The 19,895-nt window shown below is 42.7% G+C and overlaps 1 protein-coding gene, 2 long non-coding RNA genes and 1 pseudogene across 3 annotated transcripts; all 4 read right to left on the reverse strand.

Annotated features, from left to right (window-relative positions):
* Positions 1 to 286: 286 nt before the first annotated feature.
* On the reverse strand, positions 287 to 2,307 carry LOC129464712 (uncharacterized). The gene is made up of 3 exons (XR_008651679.1): positions 2,245 to 2,307; positions 816 to 973; positions 287 to 297 (listed from the first exon to the last, which is right to left on the reverse strand). It is a non-coding gene; the product is annotated as an uncharacterized lncRNA (long non-coding RNA).
* Positions 2,308 to 2,795: 488 nt separating this feature from the next.
* On the reverse strand, positions 2,796 to 3,965 carry LOC129464620 (neurofibromin-like). The gene is made up of 3 exons (XM_055246007.2): positions 3,726 to 3,965; positions 3,211 to 3,350; positions 2,796 to 2,922 (listed from the first exon to the last, which is right to left on the reverse strand). Exons 1-3 carry the CDS (start codon positions 3,933 to 3,935, stop codon positions 2,796 to 2,798), a joined length of 477 nt encoding a protein of 158 aa, XP_055101982.1. The 5' UTR covers positions 3,936 to 3,965.
* Positions 3,966 to 6,619: 2,654 nt separating this feature from the next.
* LOC134732693 (uncharacterized) lies at positions 6,620 to 10,351 on the reverse strand. Its single transcript, XR_010116119.1, has 4 exons — positions 10,276 to 10,351; positions 9,714 to 9,833; positions 8,036 to 8,191; positions 6,620 to 6,691 (listed from the first exon to the last, which is right to left on the reverse strand). It is a non-coding gene; the product is annotated as an uncharacterized lncRNA (long non-coding RNA).
* A 2,662-nt stretch (positions 10,352 to 13,013) lies between these two features.
* On the reverse strand, positions 13,014 to 17,751 carry LOC129464621 (mediator of RNA polymerase II transcription subunit 15-like; annotated as a pseudogene).
* Positions 17,752 to 19,895: the final 2,144 nt, after the last annotated feature.

Raw genomic sequence — 19,895 nt, forward strand, 5'->3', positions numbered from 1 at the left:
TCACTACCAAATTATAAAAAAATTAATTCCTTTTATGACTGTCTTTTATAGTAAAATAAAATAAGACAAGCTATGTCTTGACCTAGAGCAGAAGAGAAAAACCTCCACAGGAACTTCATGTAAAACAGGTACATGGACTTATGTGAAGCTGAAAATATGTGATTCAAATAGAGCAAGTGAGTAAGTGGCACGTAGCTTACCTTCATGCTGCACCAAAGCTGCTTTCACAAAATCATTCAAAGGCCGCATATGCTCTTCTTTTGTGAAAAGAACATGATTGGCAATGCTCTGAAGTATCTACACAATAAAACAGGGTTATAAATGATCAGATTATTTATTGTATGAAGTCTATACATTAATATAGTCTTTAAAAATATGAATTTTCTCATTGATATAATTTCTGCTAGTAGTTAAAATCAATCATTCCTCATTCTATAAATTATTTTAGGTAGTGTTTCTACCTAAATATAATTATTATATTTACATGTAAACATACATATTAAAAATGTTCAATGTCTTTTAAAATAAAAAATCCTACAGTCTACATTCTAGTCTGTTTCAGAATGTCTAGAATGATTACAGAAAAAATGATCTTCATGACACAAGACATCTGCTATAATAAAATGTTTTCTCATGAAAATAAGGTCCATCAGGTACCTAACTAAGGAATCCTTTGTAATATATACAAAATAAAAACACATAACTGAAAATCGTAGGGTATTTCAAATATAAATGTAAGAGTAAGTACTGTAAGAAAAGCTGAAAATTTAGTTGGAAGGGGAACTTAAGATAGCTAGATTATCAAAATAATTCACCTTTGACATTAACTTCAAGCCCCTTTTGATTCTAGGTGGTGGCTTTTTATCTAAAATCCCTGCTTCATATGGTGAGACAATGGCAGGATTGATAATCTGAGGAACATGGCACTTCTTAATGCACCGATGCTGTTCTGAGGGAAATGTTGGGTAACCACCTAAAAACAGAGTTGAGAATTGAGCATAAGCTTTGAATTAAAATAAGGACATGGGAACAAAGAGTTCAAAGGTCAAACTTTGCACAAAAACTCTGAATCAGTCAGTCCTAATGAATGACACATTTCTATTTTTTCTTCTCCCAAAACGTGAAAATAAAGTTTCCTCTCAATTCTAGTCTTGTATCATATTAAAGTACAATTAAGGAATCTCAGAGGAAAGAAAAACCTCATGGATGATGTTTCATTAAACAAATTATTAGCACAACCCAAATAATTTGAATTAATATGCAGGTCCCAGAATACAAAATCATCTCTAATGGGGAGAAGGCAATACTAACTTTCCACAAGGCAAAATGACTACCTTCAATCACAAGCATGTACAATTGGCCCTCTGTCTCAGCGAGTTCTGTATCCATGGCTTCAATCAACCATGGATTGAAAATATTTGCGGGGAAAAAAAAGTAGGCTTTCATCTGTACTCAACATGTGCAGATTTTTCTTTGTTGTTATTCCTTAAACAATATGGTATAACAACTATTTATATAACATTTATATTGTATTAGATATTATAAGTAATCTAAAAATAATTTAAAATATATGGGAGGATGTGCATAGTTTATATGCAAATACTATGACATTTTGTATCAGGGACTTGAGTCTGTGGATTTTGGTGTTCATGGGAGTGAGATGTGGGCAGGAGTTTGGGGGGTGGTTCCTGGAACCAATCCCTGACAGATACTGAGAGACAACCGTATTATAAAGCTAGGCTTGGTCAAAGAAACATATGTAAATGCTTATTATACAGTCCATAGTGTTTAATCACTTTCTGATATGTGTCAATAAGTATTTATCGTTAAAGTAGACTTAATTACTTCCTTTTTTTTTCTATCTCTCATGCTTGAATCAGAAAATCAGTTGTTTCTTAGACTCAACACAATGAGTTTCTCAAATAATACCTTTATCTACCTAATCATAACATAAATGCAATCTGAGGCTTTATATATCTTATTTCCCAATAACTGTAGACTATTCTTCATAAACTGACAACACTAACTTCCCAAACATACCACTCTCACACATTTATTTTTCCTGAAAGTCTATCGGTCAAGAAAAAGTAGTAATGAAGATTAGTGTCTTTACATATTTCAAACACAAAAGTTTCACATCTAAAAAGTTTAAATACACATAAAATACAAGTATAAAGCTGTAATGAAGTAGTTATAATTCTCACAGTAAAACTCACTAATATTTGAAAGTCATTTTTTTTTTACCTTGTAAGACATTTTACATCATCATCTGCTGCTTGGTTTGATGTTGCCATAACCCAGTCTGTCAGGTATTCTACCATCTTATTCCTATAGAATGGTGGAGAAAAGAGAAACAGCAAACAATTTTTTTGAAGTCACACCCCCCCCCACACACACCCCTTTAGTCATGTAAGATTACTTAGAGTGCAAATAATTTGGCAGATAACCCAGGTGACATGACGACTTTATAAAAGGGATATTGCTATCATAGATGTAAAAGTCAGAAGGGAACAAGCAACGTGGATATTTATCCTCCATCATGGCCCTTAGTTATGATATCAGATTGGAAACAGAATCAAATTCTTAGCTCAAGTACAGCACAGTTTTAGAAAAAGGGAGGCTTACCACAGGCACAAAGCTTAGGGAAATTTGAGGAGAGATGTAGACAAAAACAAACGTGTAAACTGCTCTATTTTTATGTCTTCCTTTCTACCAGTAACCAGGTATCTACTCTATTTCTGTACTTCATTCGACATATTAAGATTGACAAGACCCTACATTGCTCCTTTGAGAACTCATCTAAATTTCATCTCTTGGCAAAATGAGAGGTCATCTCTCCTTGCCATCGTTACTTCAACCAACTGACACAGTTTCGTTTTTATTTGAATTGCATGGACCATATTCCCAAGCACATGAACATACCTATACAGACACAGAGACAATAAAAAAAATTATCAGATACAGACATAAGAGAAGGCATTCAAAATACTTTAATCATGAAATGAAATGAACTAAACATAAGTTTGAAAACAGTAAGATATTTATTTATATGAGAGCATATACAATTTCTGGTTACCTTATTCTCACACCCTAGTTTGTGTGCAGTAAAGAATGGCAAATTATTTTATCGATTACTATCAATATCAATGTGTAAGAGGTTTTTCTTATCTCTTAAAGTATGTTTCTGCTACATTTCAGTAGAAGGCTTACCTGACCATATTTAACATCATTGTTTCAATGCTAGCTTGCTCTAGATGTTCAGAGCTGCCTTCAGTATGATTATCTAGCAAGTTCTTCATTATAGCTAGGGTTTGCTCTACAAATTGAGTGTTGGTATCAGTCAATAAAATCTATAGAGAGAACAAATATATTCACGATTTGCCATCAATGCCCAGAAGACAGACCCCTAGAGAGATGAAACTGAGTGATCTAAACACACAAATAGAGACATGCACCCACAGGCACACAGCCAAACAGGCATACAGATATACACAGACACTCATACTCATATACAAGGCACGTATACCCTCAGGCACACATACACATCAGAGTTCCTAGAAGCAAGCTGATGTTCATTGAGATGACTCTTCTTTCTACAATTTTTTGACAATTTTTAAAACTGTGAGCACCTAATTGAAATAATCTGAAAGAAAAAGGCTTCATTATTTCAAACAAGTCACTCTATTCACAGGGAAAGGTGAAAAATAAAAAAGAGCACACTTTACCTGTCCTTGGGAGTCAAAAAACTTGCTGATAGTCTCCTTCGATTTGTTAAATAGCACCAGATAAAGAGCAGGACTCAATTCTAGACCCACCAGGTCCTTATCGTTGGTCCGTATTTGAAGTACCGCTTTCTCATGGTTACACACCATTAACGACAACAGCTGATCCATATATTTGCTGACAGGTGTATCTGCATTTCCCTCCAAGGACATCACGGAAATCACGGAACTCTTATGTTCACTGACTGGGCTATAGGTTGCCAGGCCAGAATTACTTCTCTGCTGGAGGCACACTCCCCCAAGGGCACAAAGGAAGCCAGTCATGTTGATCCATCCCTGTAGGGAGTCTGTGTCAGACAAATCTATGGGTCCTCCTCCACTCACATGGGACATTCGCCTCTTAACAATGGTCTTGTGAAGCTTTCAACAGCCTAAACACAAAATTTTTGTGCAAAGCATGCATTAAACCTAAATTAGTTGAGACTTGACAAATTACTCTTTATCGAACATTTCTTCCATGACAAGTATAAAAAATGTAAATTACCATATACATTTTTAAAGAGCTACTGATTTATTTTTGTCATACACTAATATAATTGCCCAAGTATCAAATTTCTTTTAAAAAGCTTTGATTTCACATGGATGAACCTTGGGAACATTATGCTAAGTGAAAGAAGCTAATCATAAAAGCCCACATATTCTAAAATTCCATTTACAGAAAATATCCAGAATAGGCAAATCTACAGAGACAAAGTAGATTACTGGTTGCCTAGGGTTGGAGAAGTGGGGGGAAGAGAGACAAGAAAGTGTGGGGGCAGGGTGTTAGAGGCAGAGATAGCTAAAGGATACAGGGTTTTTTTTCTCAATTGATGAAATTGTTCTAAAACTGATTGTGGTGATGGTTGCACAACTCTGTGAATATGCTAAAAACAGTCACTGAATTGGACAATTTAAATGGGTGAATTGTATGGTATGTAATTGTATATTATATCAAACAGTTATCCCCCAAAAGCTTTCATTCTAAAGCTACATGTCCCCTCCAAATAAAGGTATTAGGTACACAATTTTGCTTCACAAAAATATAACTTTTTCTTATTGTAATTAAGCATGACAGAAAAATAACATGGGGGAAAAGCCAGTTTTTATAAATTGCCTAATAATGAGAGCAATATGAACATTACAAATCATATACACACAAACACCAACTCATCAATTTCCAAAGTAATAGATAATATAGTCAATAGTAATAGTTGAATGAACTGTCCACATTTTAAAATTTCATTTAGTCTATGGGTTCAATCTTCTGCCCAAGACATTCCTTAATGAGAATACCTAACAAAACAGCAAAATTAATTGTTTCCATGTTCATTTTTCTCTATCTCTGTTGCTCCTTTTCTGAAAATTCTGTGAAACACCCTGATGAAGGGAGAAAGAGCAAGAAAAGATAAAGAAATGGTCTCTGCAACAGTCTCTAGCAGTGCTGTCCAGTATTTCTGTGATGATGGAAACATTTTCTCTCTATGCTGTCCAACAGAGTAAGTAATTGTCATATGTGGCTACCGGGTACTTGCAATGTGGCTACTATATGATTGAAGAACTAAATTGTATTTAATTTTAATTATGTTAAAATTTAAGTTAAATAGTCACACGAAGCTAGTGGCTATCGTATTACAAAGTACAGGTCTAGATAAACCACAACTAAATATCAGTCTTCAGACAACTATATGCTTACTTTACTGAGTGACTCGTGAACAATTACCAAAGTGAAGTACATATGTTTAGCAGATCAGTTAATAGACAAAAGGCAACTGTACAAACTTACCTGGCCATCTTCCATTTGGGCTTTTGGATAGCTAAGGATTAGTTTTTTTGCTTGTTTCCATTTTGCATGTGTAGCTTCCCAAGCCTAAAATGAAGACAGTCATCACTTGAAAGCAACTTTAAGTCTAGAGCTAAACATCAATCAGCAACAGCTAAGCTTCAAACTTGATATATATTAAGTACTCAGATATTATACTTGTAATATGCACATATCTTGGATTTACTTCAAAAGGTATTCCTCATCACACATGTGTAACAAGAGGCTTCCAAAATTGAGGGTGGGAGCCTGAGAGGGGTGTTTCTGTTGCTAAGGGCACACCTCAGTGTTTCCTGCAGTGGGATGCTCAGTGCGCCTCAGCAGTGCCATCACTCTTTCTGAAGTGCTGCTGTTCCTAAGCAACTACAACAGCAAATCAAGTTACTGCACTTAGAGCCCTGCCTGCCAATGGAGAACCTGATAAGTCCACCCAAAAGGCAGAGTACGAGGAGCAGAGCAAATGCCTCAAATGATAAAGCCAAAAACTTCCGTTCACTAACCTCACAGGAAAGGTACTTATCTTAGACTCTACAATGTCCACAGCACAAAATAGCTATTCCCACCTGTAATTTACTCATGGAGTTATCCATAACTCCATATGTAAATTACATAGTCATAACTGATAGTAACATATACTGCCAGTTAGTATTAAAATGTATATAGCATATTAAAAACTCAGTGGGAGACTAACAATTTATTTCAAATGCTTTTTATTTTCATCTTACTTTGTTCAGAAAAGGATTTCAAGTAAGCTACTTGAATTTCCCCTGTAAACTTACAGAATAGTAACCTTAAATACATTCTCACAATCAGATACCATGTGCTTTAGGCAGGTTGAGTAAATAAACCACTATTCCCATTTACCTGTTGACATCATATTGCTGACAGGCAAACTCCATGAATGTGTTAGAGTTGGGCAAGAGGTTATGCACCGACACTTCATCCACCCCACACTGAGTAACTACTTCCTCACAGAGGTGGCAGAAACAGAACATGGCAACTAGAACAGCTTCAGTGCAGGGTTCTGCAGAAACACGTACAGGGCCACTTCTAGTTTGGTCTGTGCTTGTCGGCAAATCGGGGGGGTTCCAGTGCATACTGCTGCACTATCCTGAGAGTCAAGGGTGGAAGACATATATTTGCAACTTGGGTAATTTTATGTATAAAACCCAACAATGCAATAAACTGCGTGCGTGTGTGTGTGTGTGTGTGTGTGTGTGTGTGTGTCCGTATCTATCTCAGCATACAATAACTCACAAGAGCTTTCTCCTTTAATCATTATCGGAATTTTTCAAACCCCAAAATATCTTGTCCAAATGAGAAATGAGATTATCTGGACCAATATAAAGCTACTATCTGTCCAATTTCAAATCAAATAGGTATTATCCTATTCCAGATTCCAGAAATGGAAACTGATTGTAACATGGACAGGTAAAACACTGTAACATAAATCTACTGTAGTAACGATATACCATACTTCCCAGTCAATTAGAAATGACAAAAACAGGAAGTAACAGGAAATTCTATCTACTTGCTATAGGGAAGTAATAAAATAAGTACACTGCGGCACTCATTGAAACAAGGGCATAAACAAGAACTAAATATTGCTGTAGAAGATAGACTTGATTCTGAATTACCTGTTCCCCAGCCATGAAATGGAGAAAATAATTGACAAAATACATGCAAATTCTACAAGTAAAACTGACAATAATAAGCAGCATACTGCTTAGATTTTTTTTCTTTAACAAGGTTGTATTAAAAATTAGGGATGAAAAATGTTTTGGTTTGGAAAATCAACTCTTCTATAATGATTTGATATTTTCACTTGAAATATGATTTATATTTAAAGGAAATTATACACACAAACGCAAATCACAGACACTTATCTTTAACATGAAGCAAAATACTTTGTTTTTATCCCTGTACGTCTGTACCTTTGTTAGCTGGTACAAATTCTATACTTCTGTGGTATGAATGGTTTTTCATGAGGTGGAGGTTATCAGATACAGCTTTTAAGTGTCAAGTGCTACTTACACATTTTTTTTTTTTTTTTGAGATGGAGTCTCACTCTTTTGCCCAAACCGGAGTGCAGTGGCATGATCTCGGCTCACTGCAAGCTCCACCTCCCTGGTTCATGCCATTCTCCTGCCTCAGCCTCTGGAGTAGCTGGGACTACAGGCGCCTTCCACTGCACCTGGCTAATTACACATTTTTTATTTAACCTTCATAACAACTCTGGAGCAGAAATTATTATTGTCCCCATTTTAAAACTGAGAAATTGAGGAACAAGGATGTTAATAACTTGCCCAAAGTTCCACAAAGAGCAGTGATAGAACTGGAGTCTAAGCAGTTTTTCACTATTACACTATATTACCTGGATGAAATTTACCAAAGCTCATTCAGACAACAAATAGAGCACACAAGATAACACAGGAAAATTACAAAAGAAGCTGACCATAGAAGAGCTCCCTTTTCCCTTCTGGAGAGAGTCTCTAGGAGTTTGTAGTGACTCTTCAAGACCCATGGACATTTGACTGGTATTTCCACTAGAAGGAGTATCACATCCTACTCTGTAAAAAAGGAGAAAGTGACAGGAACTTCTGTCTGCCTGCTGGAAAAAAGAAATAAGCTTTACTGATGCCCTGACAACCAAGAGGAATAAACACTTACATGGGTGGTCTTCCTGTTTGAGACGCTCCTAGAAAACCTCTCCTCTCAATCTCTGTGCCCCACGTTGAAGGAGATTCACTAGAAACCCATTAGAACAAATAATGTTCACTTAATGTCTTTAAAATTTTTCAGTTTCTCATTCTCTAAATAATCAGAAACAGTAGATTCTACAAATATAAATTAAGTCTGACATAAACATAAGTAAAACATCAACAATGTAAATCTACTGTATGAAAACTATAATTTGATCTCATTGACAAAGATTTTTTTTCCACAAGATTTTATCCTGTGCCATGTTGGCATGACTAGAAATTGACTCTTGAGATTAAGTTCTTCTGGACCAGTAATTAACCCTGGTATATACACCAAGTATGTCACAAGAGTGACTGTGCTGACCAGGGCACTACGAATTCATTACTGGATTCCTCATACTCGTATTCTGGAGATTATACCGTAGGCAAGGGCATGAAAGTCTGAAATCTAATCTCGTTCTATATCTTTGGAATAATGCCAAATTCCGCTACATTAACACATCAAATAAGCCAGATGTGAATAAATCCACTTCACCATTAGTCTATTTCTAAACAAAGACAATTTATTAATAACAAGCTGTATAATACTGAAAAGGATATGAGTTTCATACATTTAAGGTTTTTCACAGCTATGCTTCTAGTACCAGATAAAAACTCATTAAATCAAGTACTTCTAAAACTAGGCCATAATAGAATTCCTAAATAGATTAACTATAGAAACTATACGTTAAAAGAAAGGTAAGACTCTTCTCTATCCTCCACAACCTCACCATGTTTCAATAGTTCAGAATCAAAAAATTTCACTCCACCCCGAGAAGTGTGAAATTTTCAAGATGTGAAAGAAACCCTTATTGGAGGCATAGAAATAAACCTAGATTGAGGACCCTCGACCTCTTCCCTTTTACTTCTTGATAGATAATTCTCTAGACTAGTCTAGCCACGACATCTAGGCCTTTATGATTTCTCAGAGCTATGATTCTAGAACTGGACAAAAAACTCATTAAATCAAGTACTCCCAAATCTATGCCATAATAGAATTCTTAGATTAATTATAGAAGCTGTATTTTAAAATAAATTTTATGGATGAATTATGTCTTATGTATGAACTTGAGAGTAAAGATAGAATATGCTCCTCAAGCTACTTTGGTTATAGCAGTCACCACTTTTCCTAGGCTTGTCCCATACAGACCTATTTAACTCAACTAGAACTAGAATTCATCAACAGTGTGGTTTTAAGGCCAAAGCCTCAGAATAATTTTTAAAATGCTAATTTGCCAGCCCTTGTCCTCTGCACATATATATCATTTTGAGAACCTTGGCGGGGAGGAGGAGCTGAAATAGAAACTAATTCGGCTATAAAACACTTTCTTAATCTCTCCCCATCACCATTCCAAATATTCTCCCATTTTTTAAAGATATCATTTTACTTACCTTATTTTAAAGAAGAAATTTATTCCTGCAGATCATAATTTCTTGCAACCACTTGAGAATTTCTGTGCTACTAAGCATTTGATGACTAATTTCTTGCAGATGTAAAAATACACTTGTGAGCTGCAGTAACATAAAGTTCATTGTTACAAGCATCAATGATAACCTAATGCAGATATAACCAGACATAAGAATGGCATTCTCCCATAATGAATACCAGCTTAGAGAAGCTTAGTTATGTTAAGTATGTCAGTTGAAAGATAGGGAAATTAAAGAAGAAAGAGAAACGTTAAGAAATGATAAGGGCAATTAAGAATCTGATCTAATTATATCAGTATTCATTATACATTAGGTTTCTTAGAGATGTCTTAGTTTTCAGTTATGATCAGAAAGGATCAGTAAGTGCTCTTGAGCTAAAAATTACCCTCAAGGTCTTGGCATTTCAGTTAAACCAAATTAACTTAGTGTGGTAATTTTGGGACATTTCATAAAAAAACACTTACACAAAGCAAGAGCTTTGGATCTGCATGAATTAGTTTCACCATGGACAAGAGAAGATACTTACAGCTTCTTGTCTCCAGGTCTGTAGGTTTTTGTTTGAATTTAAGGCTTGTTACTTTTTCTTTAAATGTAAGACCCTAAAAACCAAACAAAAACATGGTATCAGACATAAGACTCAGGATAATAGCTATCCAACCTTTTAAAAGAAATTTATTATGAAAAAGCTTTGAAAAAAGCTATTTCTATACTACCAAATGTGTGGTATAAGTAGAAACACTCAATAGTAAGCATAAGGTCAGTATTATTAAGTTTAAAAAAATGGAAATTGTTTTTGCACCATTTATGTTACTTTTTAATCAATCCAATAAAACAATGAATATCTATTACAATACTAAAAGCTTAATATCAGGTTGTAAAAAGCTTCCTATGTAAAAAACTATTTTCCAAAATGTAAAAACATAAGGGAAAAAACATTTGGTCTCTAGTTCTCACAAATCTCCACACTGGGTAACTCATTAACAAACATTCCCCACACACGTACATACAAGTATTTCACAGACTCTACAGTATTGTCCCTTGTAAGATGCAGCATTATTTGATGTCCCAAAAGGAATGAAAACCCACTGTCAATTGTAAGACACCATTTAAAATAAGATACACTCCCAATTTCAGAGAGGAGTAAAAATAAGTGCTTCTTAGAATTAATGAAATGTATTATCTAGGCAATCTCTGTATTTACTAGTTTAATTGTAAAATTTGCTTTTTCCTTTGATGGCACTCCATCTCTTTCAAGTTACAGAATGCATGCATTTTGCCTGAAAAACATTCATAAAACAGAAAGAATTCTGAGAAAGGCAAACATGGAAAATATGTTTCCATTACAGAGACATAGGATGAATTAAAATAATCATAGATGTTTCTCAACCAAAAATCCAACAATTATATTCTAGATCTAGTATCACCTATTATATTTCCTTCCTTTTCTTCTTTAAAAGAACACAAAACTATCTGATTTTGACATGAATGCCTTTATGTAAACATATATATAACATAGAAATAGTAGACTGTATACCAACTCTGGACCCATATTACAAATGTCCAAGTAAACAGGCTGTCTTTCCAAGTTAAAAAGCAGACATCCTCACTCTAAGTTGAGGTGTTTCACCTTAGATCAAGCTGAGACTTTGATTATACAAATGTATTTGCTTTGACGTAACTAAGTGTAACTATCGAATGACTTTTCCCTGATGCAGCCATTGCACAGGAACACAAGAGCAGAGAACAAGTAGTAGATATCAGAATTTTTCCTTATTTAAGAATCATTTCCAAAAAAAGTAAATAGAGTCATATGCCACATAACAACATTTCAGTCAGTGAGAGGCAATATGTAAAAGAGCTGAAAAATTCCTGTCACCTAGTGACATAGCCATCTTGATGTCCAAGTACAATGCATTACTTTTTGTTTGTAGCGATGCTGGTGTAAACAAACTTTCACTTCTAGTCATATAAAAAAAGTATAGCACATTCAATTATGTATAGTATACTTGACAATGAGAATAAATAACTGTTACTGGTTTATGTATTTGCTATAATATACTTTTTTTCTGAGATGGAGTCTTACTTTGTTGCCCAGGCTGGAGGGCAGTGGTGTGATCTTGGCTCACTGCAACCTCCGCCTCCTGGGTTCATGCAATTCTCCTGCCTCAGCCTCCCAAGTAGCTGCGACTACAGCTGCAAGCCACCACGCCCGACTTATTTTTTTGTATTTTTAGTAGAGAAGGGCTTTTGCCATGTTGGCCAGCCTGGTCTCAAATCCTGACCTCAGGTGATCCACTTGCCTTGGTCTCCCAAAGTGCTGAGACTACAGGCGTGAGCCACTAGGCCCAGCCTACTATGGTATACTTCTTATTGTTATTTTAGAGTATACTCCTACTTAAAGATAAAAAGTTAACTATGAAACACAGCCTCAGAAGGTCCTTCAGGAGGTACTCCAGAAAAAGGCATTGTAACCACAAGAGATGACAGCTGGATCCACGCATTATTTCCCCTAAAAACCTTCCAATGGGAGCAGATGTGGAGGTGGAAGACAGTAACACTGATGATCTTGACCCCATGTAGGCCTAGGCTAACGTATATATTTGTGTCACAGTTTTTAACAGAGTTTTCAAAATGAAAATTAAAATAGAACATTTTTTGAATAGAAAAAACTTAACAGGCTATAAAGAAAAATATTTTTATACAGCTAGCTGTACAATGTGTTTTAAGCTGTTATTACAAGTCAAAAAGTTAAAAAAATTAGAAGTTTATAAATTTTAAAAGCTACAGTAAATTACCAAAGAAAAAATTTTTTTATAAATTTGGTGTAGCTTAAGGGTACAGTGTTTATAAAGTCTACAGTATAGATCCTGAGTATGATAAAAAAAACAAGCATTAAAAGAGGCAGCCTGTGCCCTGGACTCAGGGGCTTTCCTAGGGGGTGCCCCACTTGCCCAAAGCAGCGCAGCCTGACCCCAAAACTGTGAGCAGAGAATCCCATGTGTGTTTGAAGGGTTTCCTATGTCCTCTGTGTTCTCCTATAGAAAGCCGCAGGGGTGTGTCGAGCACACACAAGAAGCTCTAACAACACCGTGAGTGCACCCTCATGCTGCTGAGATGGACCCGGACCCTGGACAGGCCGTGGTGAGAACAGCCCAAGGATCATGGCTGGGGACTGTGTCGGGCTTCATGGAGGAAGTCACATGGAGTGCCTTCTCCAAGAAGATGGCCAATGCCCTGCAGGCAGCCCGCTCCACTGCGCCCATCTCAGTCTGTACAAGTGTGGGATTTCACTTGGCAGATCCCCAAGGCAGGAGAGGAAAGGAGGAAAGCTAACCTAACTCCAGGCTCTCCATGGACGCCAACACCTAGAAATGTCTGACAGGAGGCAGGCGTCCTTGGCCCCGATGAGGCTGCGGGCCATCCCTGCAGTCCTGGTTTGGCAGCCGAGAGGCAGGCCTTGTGGATGCTCCGGGCACAGGTGTTGAGCAAGGTGGTAACCGAGTGCTTGTCCGAGAGCTGAGGCCGCCTGGAGGTCACGCAGTGGTGCACCGACCTGAGGAAGGGGTTGGTGCCTGCAACAGAACAGTGGGCATGAGCCTGAGGCAGCTGGTGCTGCACCCACGCCCTGCACACCCGGCAGTGCTCTGGGAAGTGGCAGCCCCAGGACTGGCTGAAGCACCAGGAGGAGCCCTGCACGCTGCCTGCCTGGCCGTCGGGCTCTCCTCCCAGAGCCTCATCGTCAGTGAAGAACTGAATCTGAATGGGACTTGGAGCCCAGGGCTTTGCCTCTGACAACCTTGGGGACCCAGCCCTGGCTCTGCTGTGTATCAGCTCTGGGCTCAGGGAGACTGACCTCTGCCAGCATGACTCTCTGGAGCCACATCACCCAGATGGGGCCTTGTGTGCCCAAGCTACGGTAGGACCTGTCAGCTCCGCTGAGCTCCCTGGTGGCCTCTGGGAGAGGTGGGGTCTGTCCTTGAGCCGTAGGCTTTCTCACCCCTCAGCCACTGAACACAGCCACCCTGGACAACTGACCTGACACAAGATGAAGGGGCAAAGGGACACAGAAGAAGAGCAGAGACCCCTATCTCTCAGGTGACCAATGGAAAACCTGCTCCTGCCCGCACGGGGGAGCCAGAAGAAGGGAGGAAGGGGCCTGAGCCGGGGAGGGGCACAGAGGCTGTCCCTGCAGCACTGGAAGCCTGGTTTTCCAGAATGACCGCTGCCTGCCCCAGGCCCCCAGACAGCTCCTCTGGGTCTGCCCACTGTACAGCCACTGCCGGTCCATCCACAGTGGACTCTGGGTAGGGTAGTCGGTGGGCACATGGTGGCACACTTGGGAGGTCCTTGTCGTTTGCAACACACAAGGCTGTACCTGTGACCCAGACAAGCCCTGGCCTGCCCTGCCTCACAGCCCTAATCCCCAACAGGACTCTTCACACCCCGGGAGGTTCTGGTCAGGCTTGTGGTAAAGCCTGGATGTCTCTCTGACTCTCGGACTTCCAGACCCGAAGCCCAGAGTGCCCTGCATCGATGGGTGCCCAGAGGTCCTGTCTACTACCTCCCTAGGGCCCCAGGCAAGCAGAGCCGCATCTGTGTTGGGAGGTGAGGGTGCGTGGGCTCTGGCGGTGGGGGCAGAGGCAATGGCCAGTCTGTCCTGGGCTCGGTGTATGTGAAGACAGAGCAGACAGCCTGCCGGGACATGAACACAGGATGGGGTCTGGACACTGTGCCCTCCGGCTTGGACAGCAGAAGCCTGGGGCTGCGGTCGGGGGTTGCTCTCCTGCGCCAGCCTGGCCCTCCTGAACACTCGCCCACCTTGCAGATCAGGCGGATGGTGCCATTGTTGATGCAGGGAGAAGGGTCCAGGTTTGTCATGCACTTGGGGTCCAGCCTGGCCACCAAGCCCTGGAGCATGCTGGGGATGCTCTGCCACTGGTCGTCCTCATGCCTGTGCTTCTGGGTGCATACCACCGGGGCCTTGGGGAGGCAGCATGGTGACCACATTGGATACACATGGCCCAGGGCTGGCCAGTTGCCCTCTGCAAAGCCCAGCCCAGCTGGATGTACGTGATGAGTGGGTCGTGGATGGCAGTCATGGCTGGAGCAAATGTGCGGTACAGGGAATGGTTGAAGAGGGTGAGTGGATGTTGGCCAGGACAGCATCCAGGAGCTGCTGGCATAGGTACTGCTGTTTGGTTGGCGGCACCAGGGGCTGTGGGCTGGAGATAGGATGGACATGGTCAGAAGCCCGGGACCTGAGGGTTCTCCGTTTAGGGTGCCTTCCCACCCCAGGCCAGTCCTCACTCACAGCCAGATTCCCAAGGCCTCTCTCACAGCCTCCACCCTTGTGCAGACAATGTTGGCCGATCCTGGGTATAATCCCCCACCCCCACAGCCTTGTCCTCCCCAGAGTCCCTGCCCCCTGTGACCCATGGGGGCTGCAGACAGAGGGTGACTTCTCCCACGTTCCCACCCAGCACAGCAAACCTGGCCTGGAAGAGGCCTGGTGGGCAGAGTCTCAGGTCAGGCCCAGCCCCCACCCAGCCTGACCATGAAGGCCCCTCCAGTGGTGCTCCCAGGAGCTCTCGGGGGAGCCCCGGTTCCCTCAGGGGTCCCCAGCATCCCACTCACCACCGCCATGTCATTCTTGAGTTTCTCCAGGGTGATGTCACACTTTGGCAAGGTCTTCAGGGGACCTGTAGAGATAGGGGACTTGGGTTGAGCTCCGTGCTGGAGGGCTGCGAGACATGGCAGGTCTCAGGCTCGGATCTGGGATCCCAACCACTGCCACTGGGCCTCGGCCCTCAGAAACCTCTGCAGGAGCTCCCTTCAGCTGACCAGCTGTTCCCAGACCCAGAGTCTAGGCAGGCGGCCCTCACCCCCAGGAGTGCCCATCCCTGTTGGCAGTGAGGCAATGGGTCAAGAGAAGGGACCGTGGCCAGGCCCCTGACCAGGCTGGGAAGGCCTCAGTTGTACCTAGGCCAGTCCCTGTCCTGCTCAGTCCTATAACCCTAATGAAGAATCAACTCAAGAAGACCTAGAGGACCACACAATAGTGACTGGCATTCTATCTGGACAAGCAGAACAGAGAGACACTTCTAGATGGGGATGGGGCGACAGCCTGAGTTTAGGTGACAGGGAGGTATAGGCCAATGCCCATGCAATTCTGAGGTGTCGCCCGAGCTCACAGCAGCCCGTGGCCAGTGGCCCTGCCTTCCACCTGCTTCTCACCAGCACCATCTTGTTTCATTTTCATGACAGCACACATGGGCTGCAAATGGGGTTACTGAGATGCAGTCACCTGCCCACGGTCACTGGGAAGTCAGGGGCAGAGCTCCAGGTCATGCTCAGGCCCATAACGGCCAGCTGATGGTCAGGCCACTGCAAGCTGGGCCACCAACTACTGGCTGGATGAGACCCGGCTGTGATGGGCCAGTATGAGGGCTACAGCAGTGGTCAGGAGTAGGGCAAAGGCTGGGCACTGGCCAAGATGAAGCCTGGGCTCAAAGCCCCAGCACACACAAAAGTGGAGCCTTGGAGGCCTCTGTGCAGGGCCCAAAGAGCTGCCTGGGGCCTTTGCTAAACTCACATCATCACCAAATGCCCATTCATGGCTGGGCGACCCACGCCCTTGTGGACCCTATGTTGGCTGTGGGCAAAACTCACTGCTTGGAGACGTCTGTCACAATTGTCCAGAAGGCTCTTCATCTTGCTCAGGCCCTTTTTTCTGTCTGGGACAGCAGAGGGGACCCTAAGACACGAGCCCGGTGGCATTCCCAGGGCACTGGCCCCCACCCTGACCACAGCCCACCTTCGTTCTTCTCTATCTTGTTAACCACGCGGTACAGGGGCTTGATGCGCTTGGACAGCTGCTTCAGCGTGTCCCGGTACAGCTGCTCCTCGCCCGGCTGGAGCCAGCTGGACTCATGACAGAGCTGGGGTCACTGCAGGACTATGGGCGGGTGAGGCCACAGCCCTAGACCCTCAGGTGGGGAGCTTGGGCTCTGAGGGCTCCAGGGCTCACATGAATGGTACTACCTGAGGCCTTGTAAAGGTGAGGGGTGACCTAGCACCTCAACCCGCCAGGCCATGTACAGCTCACACGATGGAGCTGTGGGTCCCATGCCTGGCTTACCAGGTGTGTGTAAAGGCCTAGGGGAGGGGACACTGGAGTTCTGTGGGGTTTGTGCTGTTTCTGGGTGCTGGGAAGGCTGCAGTGTGGGGCTGGGCAGGAAGCTATGGGGGACGGGGCAGGGCTGGAGCTGCAGCCAAGTGGGAGAAACATGGGAGCTGGGCCCAGGCAGGGCAGCCACCAAACTCACTCTGCAACAAACCACAGTGGTGACCACTCCCCATCCTCCTTCCCAGGCCAGCCGGGCGGGGACTTCACCCGAAACAAAGGGTGGGAAAACTGGCAAGACCAGCACCAGAGCACAGGACCAGCATGGGCCAAGAGCACACATAGCTGGTGTCCTGCATCTGGAAGGTGGTGGGATGGCAGCGAGACTGCAGGGCGGACACTTCCTTCAGCTAGAAGCCTCATGAGCACACCAGCTGGGTCTGCACCAGCTGAACACACCAGCTGTTCCATGGCTGCTCACTTTCCAAATACCAAGAAATGAAAAGAAAAGGGAAGTTCGGCCGGGCACAGTGGCTCATGCTTGTAATCCCAGCACTTTGGGAGACTGAGGCAGGTGGATCAGTTGAGGTCAGGAGTTAAAGACTAGCCTGGCCTGTCTCTACTAAAAATACAAAAGAAAAATTAGCTGGGCATAGTGGCATGTGCCTGTAATCCCAGCTACTTGGGAGGCTAAGGCAGGAGAATAGTTTGAGCCTGGGAGGTGGAGGTTGCTGTGAGATGAGATCACACCACTGCATTCCAGCCTGGGTGACAGAACAAGACTGTGTCAAAAGAAAAAAAGAAAAAAGAAAAGGGAAGTTCTAGGCTGGGCGCGATAGCTCATGCTTGTAATCCCAGCACTTTCGGAGGCCGAGGTGGGCAGATCTCGAGTTCGAGACGAGCCTGGCCAACGTGGTGAAACCCTGTCTCTACTAAAAATACAAAAATTAGCCGGACATGGTGGCAGGTGCCTGTAATCCCAGCTCCTTGGGAGGCTGAGGCAGAATAATCACTTGAACCTGGGAGGCAGGGGTTGCAGTGAGCCGAGATCTCACCACTGCACTCCAGCCTGGACAGCAGAATGAGACTGCATCAAGAAAGAAAAGAAAGAAAAGAAAGGAAAGAAAGGAAAAGAAAGGAAAAGAAAGGAAAAGAAAGGAAAAGAAAGAAAGAAAGAGAAGAAAAGAAAAGAAAAGAAAAAAGAAAGAAAGGAAAAGAGCATCTCATTTTCCTGCTGGGCTCAACCTGCGGTGTTTAGATGAAGTGAGGTCCTGGACAGGGGAGGGATGGTCCGAAGAGGCAAGAGGAGCAGCTTCTACCGGCTGGGCAGTCACCAGGTATCACCACCAGGCTGGCTCTCAACACACACCACGTCTTTCCTCTGCATGAGAGACCAGGACAAGGGAGGCCCCAGCAGGCCTGAGGACATGTGGAGACACACAGGGAGGTGTGGCAGACAGGCTCCAACCTTGTCACACAAGGTGGTCAGCCTCCCCCAGCTGTAAGTGAACATGACTTCTGTGGTGTGTTTCACACAAGACTCCATCTAAGAAAGAAGATGACTGCTGGGCACGGTAGCTCACACCTGTAATTCCAGCACTTTGGGAGGCTGAGGAGGGCAGATCACCTGAGGTCAGGAGTTCGAGATCAGCCTGGCAAACATGGTGAAACCCAGTCTCTACTATACTTTTACTGATAAAGCAGACAATGAACATAATGTATAGAAATCTTGAGAACAAATAGACAACAAAAGCACAAACAACAAAAACAAAGTTGTAATTACATTAAACTTGTCAAAAGCACAGGCACCAAAGGCAAAGATGTAATTATATTAAACTTAAAACCTTCTGCAAAGCAGAGGAAGCAATCAGTAGAAGAAACAACTCAGAGAATGGAAGAAAATATTTGCAAACTATGCATCAGCCAAGGGGTTAATACACAAAACATATAAAGAACTCAAACTACTCAAAAGCAAAAATACAAATAATCTGATTTTAAAAAATCTACCCAAAACCTTTGTCTCCCACCATTATTTTCCCACCTTTTCCCGACTGCCTTTGGCCCCCCTCCCCCTCGCCATCCATTTTCTTCCTCCATCTAACCCAAAACTTTTTCCCCACCATTTCTTCCCTCACCATCATTTCGCAAAGCCTTCTCTACTCTCCCACTCACCACCCTTTTCCCCATCCATCTACCCAAACACTTTCCCCAGTTTTCTCCCACCGTCTTTTCCCCTTCTCTCTGGCCACCTTCTTTTTCCCCGTCCCACTCTCATCACCATCTTTTGCTCCTTCATCTAAGCAAAAATACTTTCCCTCATCTTTTCCCAAAGCCTTCTCCCCACTCCTGCTGCTCACTCTTTTCCCCCTTCATCTACCCAAAAACTCATCATTTTTCCCCCTGCTCCTCCTTGCCACCCTCTCCCTTCTGCATCTACCCGAAAACATTTCCCCATAGCCTTTTCACAAAGCCTTCTCCTCACTCCTGCTCACCTCCTTCTTTTCCCCCTCCATCTACCCCTCAAAGTTTTCCCCACCGTCTTTTCAGTCTTTCCCCCTTCCCACTCGTCCTCTTCTTTGCCCTGTCCTGCTTGCCACTCTTTTTTGCCCTCCATCTACCCCAAACTATTTTTCCATTTTTTCCCCAACCCTCTTTCCCCACTACCTCTCGCCACCGTCTTTTCTCCTTCTCGTCACCCTTCTTCCCCCCTCCATCTACCCAAACACTTTTTAACTATCGTCTTTTCTTTCTCCACCGTCTTTCTTTTCTGCCCACTTCTTTTTGCAAAACCTTGTCTTCCTCCCGCTGGCTACCCTTTTCCCTTCCCCCACTTGTTACCCTCTTTCCCCCTCTGTCTACCCAAAAACTTTTCTCCCCACTGTCTTTTCACGAAACCTTCTCTCCCTACTGCTCACCCCCGTTTTCCCCCACCCTCTTTCCTTCTCCCCCTTGCCACTCTCTTTTCCTCCTCCATCTACCCATAAACTTTTTCCCCACTGTCTTTCTGCAAAACCTTCCCTCCC

Source organism: Symphalangus syndactylus, chromosome 16, assembly GCF_028878055.3.
Source record: "Symphalangus syndactylus isolate Jambi chromosome 16, NHGRI_mSymSyn1-v2.1_pri, whole genome shotgun sequence".
In the NCBI taxonomy this organism is placed as follows: Eukaryota; Metazoa; Chordata; class Mammalia; order Primates; family Hylobatidae; genus Symphalangus; species Symphalangus syndactylus.

Excerpts from the sequence above, each read along its gene's own strand:
- LOC129464620 (XM_055246007.2), bottom strand. The coding sequence starts at position 3,935 with ATGTCCTTGGAGGGAAATGCAGATACACCTGTCAGCAAATATATGGAT. Across the intron at positions 3,351-3,725 it reads TTTTTGACTCCCAAGGACAG|ATTTTATTGACTGATACCAA; the intron begins GTAAAGTGTGCT and ends TTCTCTCTATAG. Across the intron at positions 2,923-3,210 it reads ATGATGTTAAATATGGTCAG|GTATGTTCATGTGCTTGGGA; the intron begins GTAAGCCTTCTA and ends GTGTCTGTATAG.